Source organism: Herpailurus yagouaroundi, unplaced genomic scaffold (assembly GCF_014898765.1).
Source record: "Herpailurus yagouaroundi ecotype Mexico unplaced genomic scaffold, PumYag 188, whole genome shotgun sequence".
NCBI lineage: Eukaryota > Metazoa > Chordata > Mammalia > Carnivora > Felidae > Herpailurus > Herpailurus yagouaroundi.
Genome location: NW_024412419.1, coordinates 35474588 through 35490645, shown reverse-complemented (window position 1 = coordinate 35490645; position 16058 = coordinate 35474588). Strand labels below are relative to the sequence as shown.

General features: G+C 42.0%; 1 protein-coding gene across 7 annotated transcripts in view; it reads right to left on the bottom strand.

Annotated features, from left to right (window-relative positions):
- The window catches only part of MTA3 (metastasis associated 1 family member 3), a 221566-nt gene that overhangs the window by 160774 nt on the left and 44734 nt on the right, over positions 1-16058 (bottom strand). For 5 of the 7 annotated variants that reach the window (XR_005797288.1, XM_040496628.1, XM_040496629.1 and 2 more), the window contains exons 1-3: positions 15954-16032; positions 14212-14279; positions 4645-4738 (exon numbers count right to left, since the gene is read on the bottom strand). Coding sequence is in view for 6 of the 7 variants with exons in the window: in XM_040496628.1 (XP_040352562.1) it covers positions 4645-4738; positions 14212-14279; positions 15954-15981 (190 nt within the window). In the remaining variant the exon portion in view is untranslated. Of the gene's footprint in view, positions 1-4644; positions 4739-14211; positions 14280-15287; positions 15307-15953; positions 16033-16058 lie in introns of those variants that run through there. The other 2 variants (XM_040496632.1, XM_040496630.1) reach the window with 2 other exon arrangements.

Sequence of the window (16058 nt, the reverse complement as noted above, 5' to 3'; positions counted from 1 at the left end):
GAAGGAAGGAAGGAAGGAAGGAAGGAAGGAAGGAAGGAAGGAAGGAATAGATAGGAATTCAGGCAATAACATGGAAAAAACTTGAAAACATTATGCTAAATTTTAAAAAGCCAGACAAGAAGACACATTATTAGAGGCACCTGAAGGTTCTTGATCTTGAGGTCCTGAGTTCAAACCCCTGGTAGAGTGTAGAGCTTACTAAACAACAACAACAACAAAACACCTACCCACACACATATTATATGATTCCATCAAAGGAAATGTCCAGAAAACGCCAATCTATAGAGATAGAAAGTGGATCAATGGCTGCCAGAGGCTGAAGGGGGAAGGGGAAGTAACTGATTTCCTTTGGGGATGATGAAAACATTCTGAAATTAGACAGCAGTAATAGTTTCAGCTTTGTGAATATACTAAAAGCCACTCAATTGCTCACTTCAAAAGAACAGATTTTATGCTATGTGAATTATGTATCAATTTGAAATAATGAATGAAGAGGGGCGCCTGTGTAGCTCAGTGGGTTAAGCTTCTGACTTTGGCTCAGGTCATGGATCTCACAGTTCCTGAGTTCGAGCCCCGCTTCGTGCTCTGTGCTGACAGCTTGGAGCCTGGAGCCTGCTTCAGATTCTGTGTCTCCCTCTCTCTCTGCCCCTCCCCTGCTCATGCTCTGTCTGTCTCTCTCTCTCTCAAAAACAAATAAACATTTAAAAAAAAGTTTTTTTAAATAATGAAGAAAAGAAATTATAGAAGAAAAATGTGAAAACTAACTAGATATTTCATGAGCATGTTTACAGAATCCCAAATGATCAAAGAATGCTAAAATGAGTAGACTAAAGATTAAGAACAAGGTATTCACATAGTTGCTAATAATCTCCCCCCAAATAACTTACTAAATACAAAGGGACACCACCTTGACCAAGTCATCAAACCAAACACAATCAATATTAGGACAAACCCAATTATATGTCTCCTAATATAAGGCATGGAGAGGGATACAGTAAGACTTCCATGGCATCCCTACAAAAATTACATAGCCTGCAAAAACAAGAAAATACCCTAAATCTAATCATGAGGAAACATTAGACAAACACAAATTGAGCATGTTCTACAAAATAACGGGCCTGTTTTCTTGAAAAATGTTAAGGTCAAAAAACACACAAAAAAAGACTGAGGAACTAGCTCCATATCAAGGAGAAAGGACAACAAAATACAATGTGTGAGTCTGGGTTTTATTCTAAACTAAGAAAAATAGGGACACCTGGGTGGCTCAGCTGGTTAAGCGTCTGACTCTTGCTTTCAGCTCAGGTCATGATCTCACAGTCTGTGGGCTCCACGATGACAGTGCAGAGCCTGCCTGGGATTCTCTCTCTGCTCCTCCCCTGCTTAGGCACACATTTTCTCTCAAAATAAATAAATAAACATTTAAAATAAGTAAATAGGGGCGCCTGGGTGGCGTAGTCGGTTAAGCGTCCGACTTCAGCCAGGTCACGATCTCGCGGTCCGTGAGTTCGAGCCCCGCGTCGGGCTCTGGGCTGATGGCTCAGAGCCTGGAGCCTGTTTCCGATTCTGTGTCTCCCTCTCTCTCTGCCCCTCCCCCGTTCATGCTCTGTCTCTCTCTGCCCAAAAATAAATAAACGTTGGGAAAAAAAAAATTTTTTTTTTTAAATAAAATAAAAAAAAAAGAATAAAAAAAAAATAAATAAAATAAAATAAAATAAGTAAATAAAGGGCACCTGGGTGGCTCAGTCGATTAAATGTCCAACTGCGGGTCAGATAATGATCTCATGGTTCATGAGTTCAAGCCCCACATCGGGCTCTCCACTGGTGGGGCAGAGCCTGCTTGGGATTCTCTCTCTCTCTCTGGCCCTTCCCCACTTGTGCTCTCTCTCTCTCAAAATAAATAAATAACATTTATAAATAAATATAAATAAACTAAGAAAAAACATACACAGCTATAAAGAACACCGTTAGTACATAAAATTTGATTAAGGACTATGAATAATGGTTTTGTGTGAATATTAGCTTTCCTGAATTGTTTATTATACTGTGGTTATGTAAAATAATTTCCTTGCATTTAGGAAAAACACACTGATGTCTCCAACTTACTCTCAAATGATTCAGTTTATACATATAATAAGAATAATAAAGTCAATAGGGCAAAATGTTAATTGCTGAATCTGGGTAAAGGCCATATGGGAGTTCCTTTTATGTTCTTGGTACTTTCTGTAAGTTTGAATGAAGCCGTATCTTTTAGAAATACATACTGAAGTATTTACAGATGAAATGGTAAGATTTCTCTGATGAGCTTCAAAATAAGGGGCAAGTAGGGGTACAGATGAATTAATTGGTCATTGATTGATAACTGTTAAAGCAAAGTAATGGAAACATCAGGTGGATTACACACTTCTCTGTACTTGTGTATATTTGAAATTTTCTGTAATAAAAAGTTTTAAAGGAGTCGAAAATGGAAAAGTTTTTTTAAACGGAGAAACTGAGGCTCAGGAAATTTAAGCCCAATTTTCAAATCTTTCAAATACATGATACTCTCTCCATTAATCCTCCTATAAAACCTCTTTATACAGCAAGAACTATTCAAGCAGCTTTATTCTCCCCACCTGAAATTTTGGTCAGTAACAACAGAAATACAAGGTACTTCTGACTCCACCATACCTAAGCATATAGCTACCTCTGAGAATAAACTCAACAGATAATAGAAGAAACAAGCAAATGTAGATAGAAGTAATCCACCCAATGATCTACAAATTGCTCAGAAGGTAGAAAAATCAACTGAGGAGCACCTGGGTGGCTTAGTCGGTTGAGTAGATGACTTTGGCTTAGGTCATGATCTCACAGTTGGGGAGTTTGAGCCCCACATCGGGCTCACTGCTGTCAGTGCAGAGCCTACTTCTGATCCTCTGTCTCTTTCCCCCTCCCCAGCTCACGTTCTCTCTCAAAAATAAGTAAGACATTTAAAAAAAGAAAAAGAAAAACCAACTGACATTTTTTTTTTTATGTTTACTTATTGTTGAGGGGGGGAGAGGAAGGAGGGGCAGAGAGAGAGGAAAACAGAGGATGCAAAACAGGTTCTGCACTGAGAGTGGAGAAAGCCCGATGCGGGGCTTGAACTCACAAACCATGAGATCATGACCTGAGCCAAAGCTGGACGCTTAACCTGCTGAGCCACCCAGGCGCCCCCTCTCTAAATCTCTTTTTCTTTTTTTTCTAAATCTCTTAAATTTGATTTCTAAGGGTCAATACCAAGGGCCTATTCAATTCTGATTTTCTACATCTACATGCCTAAAATAGCACAAAATGTGGCCATGCTGAGAACAGTCAGCAGACAGGGCGCCTGGGTGTCTCACTCATTTAAATGCCCGACTCTTGGTTTTGACTCAGGTCATGATCTTGCAGTTGGTAAGATGGAGCCCTGAGTCAGACTCTATACTGACAACAAATAGCCTGCTTAGGACTCTATCTCTCCCACCCTCTCTGCCCCTCCCCTGCTCATTCTCTCTCTCTCAAAATAAATAAGCATTTTAAAAAATAATAAAAAGTAGTACTTTGGTCTCATACAGGAAGGACAAACAGGAATGCCCTGAATCTGTCAAAATATAATTTGTAATTATAGAACAACTCATATCATAATAAACACTTTTCATACAATAAACAGAAATCTAAAAACACTATGAACTACAGCAGAAAATATAGTAGGAATTTAACTTATGAGACAATCAATCTTCCAGGTTAAACCAGCAACACAGTGGGTAAATAATTATCACACAGGCACAGAATAAACCTGTGTATACAATAGCCTCTCCTACCCCATTACCGCAACACTCCAAAAGCTTCAGGATCCCCAAGACCAGAGTATTACAGATCACAGTGTCAAACTGAAGAACACACAGACATATGGTCCTAGTCTCATATATTTTGTAGGGCAAAAATTACTTTCAAAATTAAGTATTGTACTGGGGCGCCTGGGTGCCTCAGTCGGTTAAACGTCCGACTCCTGGTTTTGGCTCAGGTCATGATCTCACAGTTCCTTGAGTTTGAGCCCGCGCTGACAGTGCAGAGCCTGCTTGAGAATCTCACTCTCCTCTCTGCCCCTCCTGCATGCTGTCTCTCTCTCTCAAAATAAATAAATAAACTTAAAAATAAAGTACTATACTTATGTTTCACATATGTCTTCTTTCTTAAAATTTAAGCCACTTTTTTTTATCATTGTGTTTATTGTTTTAAAAAATTAAAGGGGTAGGGGTGCCTGGGTGGCTCAGCTGGTTGAGCGTCTGACTTCAGCTCAGGTCATGATCTCAACGGCTTGTGAGCTCTGAGCCCCGCATCGGGCTCTGTGCTGACAGCTCAGAGCCTGGAGCCTGCTTCAGATTCTGTGTCTCCCTCTCTCTGACCCTCCCCCGTTCATGCTCTGTCTCTCTCTGTCTCAAAAATAAATAAACGTTAAAAAAAAAAGAAAAGAAAAGAAAATATATACTAAAACCAAGTACCACTGAAAAAATTACTCCCACCTAAACTAAGAGGAAGACAAATGGAAAGGCAAAAAAGTACAGGTAACAAAAAGTATTTTTCCTCCTATCATGGAAAACAAAAAACTTCAAACATTTTTTAATTAAAACAAGACAATTAACTTACTAGCATGCTTGTCTGCAAGCATTATAAGCGTGTTGGAAATATCTCGCCGTCTATAAAAGCACACTACTTTTGCTTCCACGTTGCCCGTCGCAGTCTAAGAGAGAAGAAAAATAAAAGTTATCTGTACCGAAGAATAGACTCAAATAGTTTACAAAACAAAACTAAATACAACACAATTACAAGATCAATCTCATTTACACTGTGCCAACCACAACTGCAGGATAATCAGAGAGCTGAAAAAATTCAAATGAGGATGTGCAGCATTTGCAAAGGTTCCAAGTTAAACTGAAATGTCAAAATTAAATAACTTACTAGTATCAATTAATCTAAAGTGATCACACCCCTTTAATGACTAAAGCCAGATGCTTAAATCTGCTTAGCCCTGAGAAACTAATCCCCCAAATTTTCAGAGCCACAACGTAACTTACTTGAGACAGCAAAACATATCCCACTCCCAGAAGCAGAGGCTAAAAGTAAAATCATCCAGCCCTCTCCAGAACACCCCCATGTTTCATGATGGTGAAGCCCTGTAGGTTCGGGCAGCCGTCAGACAGAATGGAGCAGAAGACCTGGAAAAGCATTCTCCAGCCCTGGTTAAGTCTGTGAATCTGTAATAGTTGATCTTCTCAGCAGTACTTAGTTTACCTTCACATATGAAAGTATTAAAATCTCTGAGTTATGAACGCTGAAGTTCTTATTTATTTTTGACTACAGTCTAGAATACAGCCAATATTCAGTTAGGTTGTAATTTGCTGCAGCTGGGGCCCAGGTTCCTACTCTCCTCCTATTCCTTATGAATTCTGAGAACTTTCAAGGTCAGTCATTCATTACAAAGTTCCTTGTAAAAACACATAGATTACAGTAAAATGCTATTGTGATTTCCAATTTCAAACAAATATGAGAACAAATTTTCAGAATTTCTCTGGGCTTACAGATATATTCAGACATAAAGAAATAAGAATATACTTATGCTACAGTAAATTTGTCAATTTTATGAAGTTCAGCAGCAGTATTTTAGAGTGAGAAATAGTCATGGAGAAATATTGCCCTTTGAATTGAAATCATATTAAATCCTAACCAAAGTGCTTCCATATTTCACAATATTGTGATCAAATACATCCTCCAGAAGTAATGATCCAGCAATCTAATAAATGAACAGGTCAATACTTCTTGTAAATAAAATCTATCAATGACTACAATTATAAGCTCTTTATCAGTTTTAAGACAAAAGCACATTCAAAACCCAAAGCAAGTGTCTAGTGGCATATTTTTTCTGCCTTTCTAGTGAGTTCCTCCACTAGGAATACTCTACAAAAACGAATTCAAAACTGCTTGGGGTGGAGGGGCACAGTTCAAAATAAACAGTTTTGGGGCACCTGAGTGGCTCAGGCAGTTAAGGACCTGACTTTGGCTCAGGTCATGATCTAACAGTCTGTGAGTTCCAGCCCCACATTGCATTGAGCTCTCTATTAGGGCAGAGCCCACTTCAGATCCTCTTGTCTCCCTCGCTCTCTGCCCCTCCCCCACGCATTCTTTTTTCTCTCTCTCAAATATAATAAAAAACAAACATTTCGGGGCACCTGGGTGGCTCAGTCGGTTAAGCGTCTGACTTGGGCTCAGGTAATGATCTGACAGTTTGTGAGTTCGAGGCCCACATCAGGCTCTGTGCTGACAGCTCATGGAGCCTGATTACTTGTGCTGTGGCTGTCTCTCAAAAATAAATAAAAATGTAAAACAAAAAAAATTTTTTTAAAAAAACATTTAGGGGTGCCCGGGTGACTCAGTCGGTTGAGCGTCCAACTTCGGCTCAGGTCACGACCTCACAGTCCGTGGGTTCCAGCCCACATCAGGCTCTGTGCTGACAGCTCAGCCTGGAGCCTGCTTGAGATTCCATATCTCCCTCTCCCTCTGCCCTTCTGCCACTTGTGTTCTCTCTCTCTCACACACAGAAATAAATAAACTTAAAAAAATAAAAATTTTAAAATAAACGTTTTTTAAAAATTAAAAAAATAAAGTCTCTTCTGAACCATGTACACACTTGGCCATTAGGTACTTTGCAACTACAGTGCTCCTCTTCCCCTCCACAAATACACATACAAAACACACACACACACACACACACACACACACACACACACACACACACACCCTCCAGCATTCCTCTAAAGTTGAGCTACTCAAAGGATGGTCCAAGACCCAGTCTACAACTGTTGCTGTGTAATTAATGAGAACTGAGAGTGTGTATTAGAGCATCTGATAGTTAATTTTAATCTGTTGAACCTACTAATGAAAAATGAAGGCTTGTGGTTTTATAAGCTTATTTTAAACTTCATTTTTCTATTATTTATTTTCATTTTATAAAAGCAGTCTAAGATAGTGAACATTCTTTTAATGTTTATTTATTCTGAGAGAGACAGACAGACAGAGTGAGAGCAGGGGAGGGGCAGAGAGAGAGGGAAACACAGAATCCGAAGAAGGTTCCAAGCTCTGAGCTGTCAGCACAGAGCCCAACTTGGGGCTTGAATTCACAAACCGTGAGATCACGACCTGAGCCGAAGTCGGATGCTTAACCAACTGAGCCACCCAGGTGCCCCAGATAGTGAACATTCTTAAAAGTCTTTCACCACAAGGTGCCGGGGGGATTCAATCAGTTGGGCATCCAACTTTTGATCTCTGCTCAGGTCATGATCTCTCGTTTCATGGAATGGAGCCCCGTGTCGGGCTTGGTGCTGAGAGTGCAGAGCCTGATTGGATTCTCATTCTCCCTCTCTGTCTGCCTCTCTCTCTCCCTCTCAAAATAGATAAATAAACGTTAAAAAAAAAAAAAATCTTTCACCACAAATAGTTCTCCAAGCACTGCTCTAAAAACCTAGGTTAGGAGTGCCTGGCTGGCTCAGTCAGTAGAGCATCTATCTGACTCTTGATCTCAGGGCTGTGAGTTCGAGCTCCACATTGGGTGTAGAGATTACTTTTAAAAAGTGAAAAAAAATTTGGTATATATAAAAGTCTGGCTATTCTTTCAACTCACCACATTTCTTTTGAGACCTTCCTCTGTGCCCAAGCACTGAGCTGAGCTCCATAGATACATAGTGCCCACCCTCATGAAGCCTCCACTCTAGCAAGGATGTCTATTCACATCATCTCCTTTCCAACCCTCCAAAGCCCAGTTGGAATCATGTCCCTCACCTGATTAGAAACCTTCACCAGTTCCCCGCAACTAAAGCATAAATGTAAAATGTGCCTGACAATATTGCCACTCATATTTTCCTTTACAACTTCCTTTCCCCTCCAGACTCTACTTCTCTCACTCATGGAAGCAGGAAGAGCAATCCACTGGGGGAAGGCAGAGGAAAGGGGGTAGAGTCCTAGGAAAGAAGGAAAGGAGTCCAACAGGTGAAGCATGGAAAGCTGAGTGTCCAAGAAAAAAGAAGGACCAGGGAAAACCACATAGGTGGGAAAAGCAGGGACATGTGTAAAGAAGAACCCACAGTGGATGTCAACTTTTCTTCTGTATTCTTTTCTCCATGTGCATTGCAGCCTCTTAAATCCCGTTCCGTCAAGCATGTTTACTGAAATATCCTCTAGCAATAAGGGGCTTTTCTTAAGCTCTAAAATCATTTTAGTCATACTCATATCTGTTTCTATCCCAGACTTAGAAGGTACATTATTAAACACACACACACACACACACACACACACACACACACACACACACACACACTTTCCATTTCAAAATGTCTGTGGTTTGCTCAAACTAAAGAACAAGTGAAAAGGTGCTTTCCCAATTTCTATCCTTTTTCCCAAGAGATCTAAAATGGTAGGAGAGGTCTCAACCTGGGTTTCACGAAAGGGCTTTGAGGGACTCTCCTGAAATTATGTGCAAACGTAGTTGGAGGCAGAGGGTGTCATCAGATTCTCAAAGAAATTAGTGATTCCCCTCTCCCCGCCCCCCCCCAAAAAAAAACCATAAGACTAGAAACAGCAAAATGAATCTCAGAGCAAGTCATAGGGCTAATAAAATATACAGAATATGAAGATACACACAAATAATATAGCATACACACCAAAAGAATTTTAGTAGCAAATAACAAATTTTTCCACAAGTTTAACTTCCCAAACTTCCTGACACTACACTATTATGTGCACATAGCTTTCTCTCAACATGAATGCAGATGCAATCTTTTTTTTTTTAATTTTTTTAATTTGAGAGAGAGTAAATGCCAGAGTAGGGGAGAGGAATAGAGGGACAGAGAGAATCTTAAACAGGCTCCATGCTCAACACAAAGCCCAATGCAGGACTCGATCCTACGACCCTGGGTTCATGGACTTGAGCTGAAATCAAGACTTGGCCACTCAACCAACTGAGCTCCCCCAGCCCACCCCCCCACTGCCCTGCCACCCTGGAGGCCAGCAGATGCAATCTTTAGAAGTAGGAGCAACATCCAACCTAGATAATGACTAAATAAAATATACCAAAAGTTGTTTCTATTTTAATCTTATATTCACCCTCCAAAAGATTATCTTCACAAGGGGCACCTGGCTGGCTCAATTGGTTAAGCGTCTGACTTCGGCTCAGGTCATGATCTCTAGGTTTGAGGGTTTGAGCCCCGTGTTGGCCTCTATGTTGACAGCTCAGAGCCTGGAGCCTGCTTCAGATTCTGTGTCGCCTTCTCTCTCTGTCCCTCCCTCACTTGCACTCTGTCTCTCTCTCTCTCTCTCTCAAAAATAAACACCAAAAAAGATTTTTTTAATAATAAAATAAAATAATTAAACACACACACACACACACACACACACACACACACACACACACACATATATTCTATTCAGAAGATAATTAATAGGGGGCGCCTGGGTGGCTCAGTCGGTTGAGCGTCCGACTTCAGCTCAGGTCATGATCCCGCAGTGTGAGTTCAAGCCCCGCATCGGCCTCGGTGCAGACAGCCCAGAGCCTGGAGCCTGCTTTGGATTCTGTGTCACCCTCTCTCTCTGCCCCTCCCCCACTCATGTTCTGTCTCTCTCTGTCTGTCAAAAATAAAAGTAAACATTAAAAAAATTTTAAAAAGGAGCACCTGGGTGGCTCAGTCGGTTAAGTGGCCGACTTCGGCTCAGGTCATGATCTCGCGGTCCGTGAGTTAGAGCCCCGCGTCGGGCTCTGTGCTGACCGCTCAGAGCCTGGAGCCTGTTTCGGATTCTGTGTCTCCCTCTCTCTGACCCTCCCCTGTTCATGCTCTGTCTCTCCCTGTCTCAAAAATAAATTAAAGGTTAAAAAAAAAATTAAAAAAAAATTAAAAAAAAAAAAAAAAAGATAATTACTAGAGATGCCTGGCTGGCACAATGAGAAGAAAAATGCAATTCTTGATCTCAGGGTCATAAACTCAAGCCCCATGTTAGGTGTAGAAATTAAATAAATAAAAACCTTAAAGAAAAAAAGAAAGGACATTAACCTATTTTAGTAACTATCTTCTTAAAATTTATTTATTTTTGTTTTATTTTTTTATTAAAAAAAATTTTTTAAGTTTATTTATTTGGAGGGAGAGAGAGAGAGAGAACGAGCGGATGAGGGGCAGAGAGAGGGAGAGAGAATCCCAAGCAGGCTCCACGCCACCAACGAAGAGCCCAATGTGGGGCTGGAACTTAAACTGTGAGATCCTGACCTGAGCCGAGATCAAGAGTCAGACACTTAACTGACTGTGCCACCCAGGCACCCTAAATTTTATTATTTTTAGTAATTTCTACACCCAACATGGGGCTTGCACTCACAACCCTGAGACCAAGAGTCGCATGTTCCACTGACTGAGGCAAGCCAGGCACTCCTAGGTAAATGTCCTTTCTTATCCTGGCTTATCAATTGGAACATATCAAGTACTCTTAAATTCATTACTGGGATTTTCCATCATGTTAATTTTCCCCACTTTGCCAATTTGACCTATGCTACTCTCAGGGCCTGTATCTGGAACATTTGTGTGGGCTCTCTCCCATGGCTACCTTTCTCATCCTTTAGGACTCAACTTCAGTGTCCTTAAAATTCTTTCCCCTTCTGGGGCACCTGGGTAGCTCTGTAGGTTAATCATCCAACTCTTGGTTTAAGCTCAGGTCATGATCTCATGGTTTGCTTCGTGAGTTCAAGCCCTTTGTTGGGCTCTGCGTGGACAGTGCAGAGCCTGCTTGGGATACTGTCTCTCTTAACGCTCTCACTTTCTCTTGCTCTCTCTCAAAAATAAATAAATAAACTTCAATGAAAAAAAAATCCTTTGCCCTTCTATCCAAAAGGAGTGACCCCTGTTATTCTCTATGTTAAGATCCTTGTTTATTTCCTTCTTAAAAGTTAACATCATTTTCACTATTTTTTTTTTTAATGTCTGGTAACTTGTCTTTCATGTGTCTCCCTCATGAGACTATGAGGAGGGGCAGAAAATAGGTCCATATTGTTCACTGTTGTGTATCAGCTAGCCTAGTGCCTGGTACACAACAAGTACTCAATAAATATTTGTTTAATGAATTCTTTAAAATGAGAAATCTGGGGCGCCTGGGTGGCGCAGTCGGTTAAGCGTCCGACTTCAGCCAGGTCACGATCTCGCGGTCCGGGAGTTCGAACCCCGCGTCAGGCTCTGGGCTGATGGCTCAGAGCCTGGAGCTTGTTTCCGATTCTGTGTCTCCCTCTGTCTCTGCCCCTCCCCCGTTCATGCTCTGTCTCTCTCTGTCCCAAAAATAAATAAACGTTGAAAAAAAAAATTTTTTTTTAAATGAGAAATCTTGGGGCAACTAGGTGGCTCAGTTGGTTGAGCGCCCAACTTCAACTCAGGTCATGATCTCAGTTTGTGGGTTCGAGCCCCACATTGGGCTCACTGCTGTCAACCCAAAGCCCACTTGGGATCCCCTGTCTCTCCCCTCCTCTGCCCCTCCTCTACTTGCACTCTCTCAAAAGTAAATAAAACATTTTTTTAAAATAAATGAGATACCCTTTCCATATCCCTTCAAAAATAAAGGCCCTATGTAAATATTCACTATTTAATACTAGTCAATCTCACTTATTTACCAATAATCCGTCTATTTAAATTGCCACTGTTTGAAATTACAAACTGTAGTCTCTCACAGTTCAGTCATTCCCAGCCTCCCAAAAACCATTATTATAATAAGGACTCTCTGCTGAAAGCAGAGGACCAGGAAGAAGTTATAGATGGGAAGACAAGGGTACTTTCTTTTTTTTTTTTAATTTTTTTTTAATGTTTTTGTTTTTGAGACAGAGAGAGACAGAGCGTGAGCAGGGGAGGGGCAGAGAGAGAGGGAGACATAGAATCCGAATCAGGATCCAGGCTCTGAGCTGTCAGCACAGAGCCCGACGCAGGGCTCGAACTCACAGACCAGGAGATCATGACCTAAGCTGAAGTCGGATGCTTAACCGACTGAGCCACCCAGGCGTTCCTCTTTTTTTTTTTTTTTTTTTTTAAAGTAGGCTTCATGCCAGCGCAGAGCCCAATGTAAGACTTGAACTCACGACCCTCAGATCAAGACTTGAGCTAAGATCAAGAGTCAGAGGCTTACCAGACTAAGCCGAGGCGCCACTGTTTTTCAAATATAATTTATTATTATTATTACTATTTTAAGTAGGCTCCACACCCAGCATGGAGCCCAACACAGGGCTTGAATTCACAACCCTGAGATCAAGACCTGAGCTGAGATCAGGAGTCGGATGCTCAACCGACTAAGCCATTCAGGTGCCCTGAGGGATACTTTTGAAGTGAACAGTGTTATGACGACAAAGGAGTGTGAAATGAGCCAAGTTCAAGCTAGAGGGTGCAATCCAGTCATATTACCACTGCATACCTCTAAACAACACTCCATGATGCATCTACCTTAAAGGTTTAAGGTTATTTTGAGGCTCAGAAAAAGTAACAAATGTGAATCCCCAAGATTATATGCTTCCAGAACACCATGTCCTGATGTTTGCAAATTTAGCACAGCTGCAATTTTCCTTCTAATTGTGGGATACTTTGGCTGATGATTGTCTCACTACCGGACCTATTTTTGTGCACCCCTGAATTCCTAAAAGCGCATATCTAAAAATGCCTGGCAGGTAGCAGGTCCTCAGAAATATCTGTAAAACGAACAAATCAAAATAATTTGTAAACAGTAAAAGCTTTGTGCAAGCATTAACATCAGACATTGGAGAAATTCAGTGATTCAACAAATAATCACTGAATGTCTTAACTATGTACCAATCGCTTTATTCTAAGGCACTTGGGATGCATTAGTGAACAGAAAAGATCACTACACACATAGAGCTTACATTCTAGTCTAAGAAAACAGGCAATGAAAATAAACACAATAATTAAGTATACTTGAAGGTGATAGATAAATGATAGGAAAAAAGAGCAAGGCAGAGCAGGTACAGGGGATTAGAAATGACTCGGTGGTCCTAACGTGGGTGCACATGAAAACAGCCAAGAATCTACTGTGCTGGCAGCCATATGAGCAAGGCAGAGACCCTGAAAGTGGAGGTCAGAGGGGTAGGGAGTAGCCAAAGAATACCAGTCTCACAGGCCAACATTTCTCTTTTGTATCCTAATTAATTTTCTACATAAACTGATAAACAGCTTCGAGTTGCCTACACCTTTACATCAATAACGTAAAAAAGGTTAAAATGATACCCCAACAGTTCCCACCCACAGACTGATCTAATCCTGAGACCATTCTCTTCATTTGGCAGTAGTGGTCTCAAAATACGACAAAAGTTTTACAAATGCGAGGTCCACGGGGTATCTCCAGAAGCAAACCAAGATCTCGGGGCTCATAAACCAGAAATGCCCTAAACCACACCCCACTTCCTGGGGCTCAGAACTGGACCAGCCTCCAGATGGTACTTTGGGGGAAAGGTTTCAGCTAGATAGTCCCAACATTTTAACACTATGAATTCTCATAAGCTGTACAAATAAGCTTCACAGTTGGTTTGGAGGAAAACAGAGCATCATTAGTAATCTATGGTTCATATAGTTTATGACTGTTTTCATAAGCCACCATTGCATTCATATGCAAACAGTCACAATGCTTCTGATGTCCTGGACACCAGCGACCAGGGACAAACCTTAATATAAAAGTTTTTATTTACCTAAGGCCTAAAGTAGGAAGCTACTTTGCATTATACCAAAACTGTATTCTTATTAGTTAGTCTAGTCCAGAATTTTACAAATTCCCTTCAATATTAGATTTCATAGCTTCCTCCTTCTAAAGATGGAAGAGGAAAATCATGATTCACTAAAAAGGGAGAAATACAATTATGACTCTAAATATAAAAAGAGACTGAATTACAGGAGTGACCTGCTCTGAGAAGCTCCAAGCAATGTGAAGAAATATGCAGATGTTAAATACTCAGTAAATTTAATATCACAGGTAATTATAAAAAGTAAAAGAATATTCAGAATCCTGCCTAACTCTCTAATCTGCAATCTCTACTTTCAAAGACTCTAGGACTGAAAGTAAAATCACCTCTTATGCCCTTTACCTAATTACCCTTCAATGGAAAACAATTATTTTTTAATATTAGAATCAAGAAAGCTCAGTGTATACCTTGTTGAGTTCTTCTATCCTTCTGATGAGGTACGGGTTACTGGAGGAATTCTCAAAGTAGACATAATCTGTAATTAAAGGAAGTAAAGAGCTTAATCTTTTCAACAGAAAGTTCACATTTGTCAATCTATGACTTTCTATATTAGGCAAATTCACTTTCAAAATGAAGTGCAGACTTCGTTCCCTGATAAAAGCAAATTTAGTAATACAAGTGTAATATATTTTCTCATATGCCTACTACTCACAGACCCTTATTTTCCTCTAATATTTTCATCTCAATTCATGTTTTATCAAGTTCTCCTAAACTTTCACACCACCCATCACTAAATAATAAACAAACAGACCCCTCTTATCATTAAGTAGTCAGAGCTGACTAAACATGTCTTTTATGCTGTAACTGCTCCCACATCTTTTCCCTCAATCCAATTTACCCTGGAGTATGCTTCTCACATAAAACTACTGACCTAAGACAAATTTAGAGCATCTTGAAAAGCTTAGCAGCCCAAAGTACATTTCAATCACTAAAAAAAACAAAGCGAAACAAAACAAAAACCAATCAAGTGAGCTGAGCAGGTAAGAGGAAGCACACTGACAAACTTTTCCACAGGTCTGAGATGATGGGGGGGTAGAGGGGTGTACAGACATGAAAGGGGGCTCACTTTCTGACAGAGCTCTCTAGAGATGATATCAGGCTTTTAAAAAACTCTTTACCATATTTAATCCAGATCCATGCAGGGTTGTGTTGTAAAGAAATCACAACCGGCTTTCAATAAAAAGGATAGAAATTTTCAAGTGTGGCTTTTCCTCTCATCTAATAGGCTCACTGGAAACTTCCCACTGTGTGTTTATTTGAAAGGTTGGGCTGCGTTGTTATTGTCTATCTCAGTGGCTCTTTCCTGTCTCTCTTCTGCAAAGTGGCCTCATTTGGCCAGGCTATTCCCACCACCATCCATCAGGAGCTCACTAATGAGCAGAGAAGAGCGAGTCTCACACACAAACACGCCACTTATCTGAATTATTATTTTACCAAGAAAGAGGGAGGAGGGCGTCGTGAGTAGGGAGAAAGTTTGTTTGACCTTATTTCTCTCTCCTGCAGAAGGCTGGGAAGGAGGCAGACACCAGAGCAAACGTCCAGGCAGAGCTCAACTCCCCACCTCTGGCTGCGGTGCCCTGGCCCCACTGTGTCCCATCTTGGGGGGCTGGGCAAGAAACGGGAGGGGGGTGAGGAAGGAGAGGTGCAGGGCCCCGTCCCCACAAACAGGCCCCTGGCTGTGCCCCTGGCTGAACCCCCATCCCCCCACCCCCACCCCACACTCCCACTAAAGGGGAGAAGGAGTAGAGGAGGGGGGGATGTCCCCCCATCCTCTCCAACCCCCACAGCCTGGAAGCCACGCGGGGAAAGACCACCCTATCAGGGGGTTCGACGGCCCATACCCAATGCGGGTGTCCTGGAGGGGGGCGTCTGAGGATTCACACCCCCAAGTACAGGCCTGGCCCTAGAAAACTGAGCGGGGGTGGGAGCGAGGGGCAGGGTGGGCGCCGGCCCCCAGCCGGCCACAGTCGAGGGAGGGGCGGGTGGCGGGGGTGGGAAACCCCGGCCCCTTCGGCGGGCCCCGGCGCCCCCCACTCCCTGCGCCCTCGGCCGGGTCGCCCGCGGCTCCCAGCGGTTAGGGTGAACTCGCCCCGATCCCCCACTCCCGAGCCCGCTCCCAGACGGGCCGGGTCGGGCCGAGCTTTCCTACCTCCGACCCGGTACATGTTGGCCGCCATGTCCGCCCGCCCGCCCGCGGAGCCCGAGCCGAGCCCCGCCCGCCGCCGCCGCCGCAGCCGCCGCCGCCGCCTCAGCC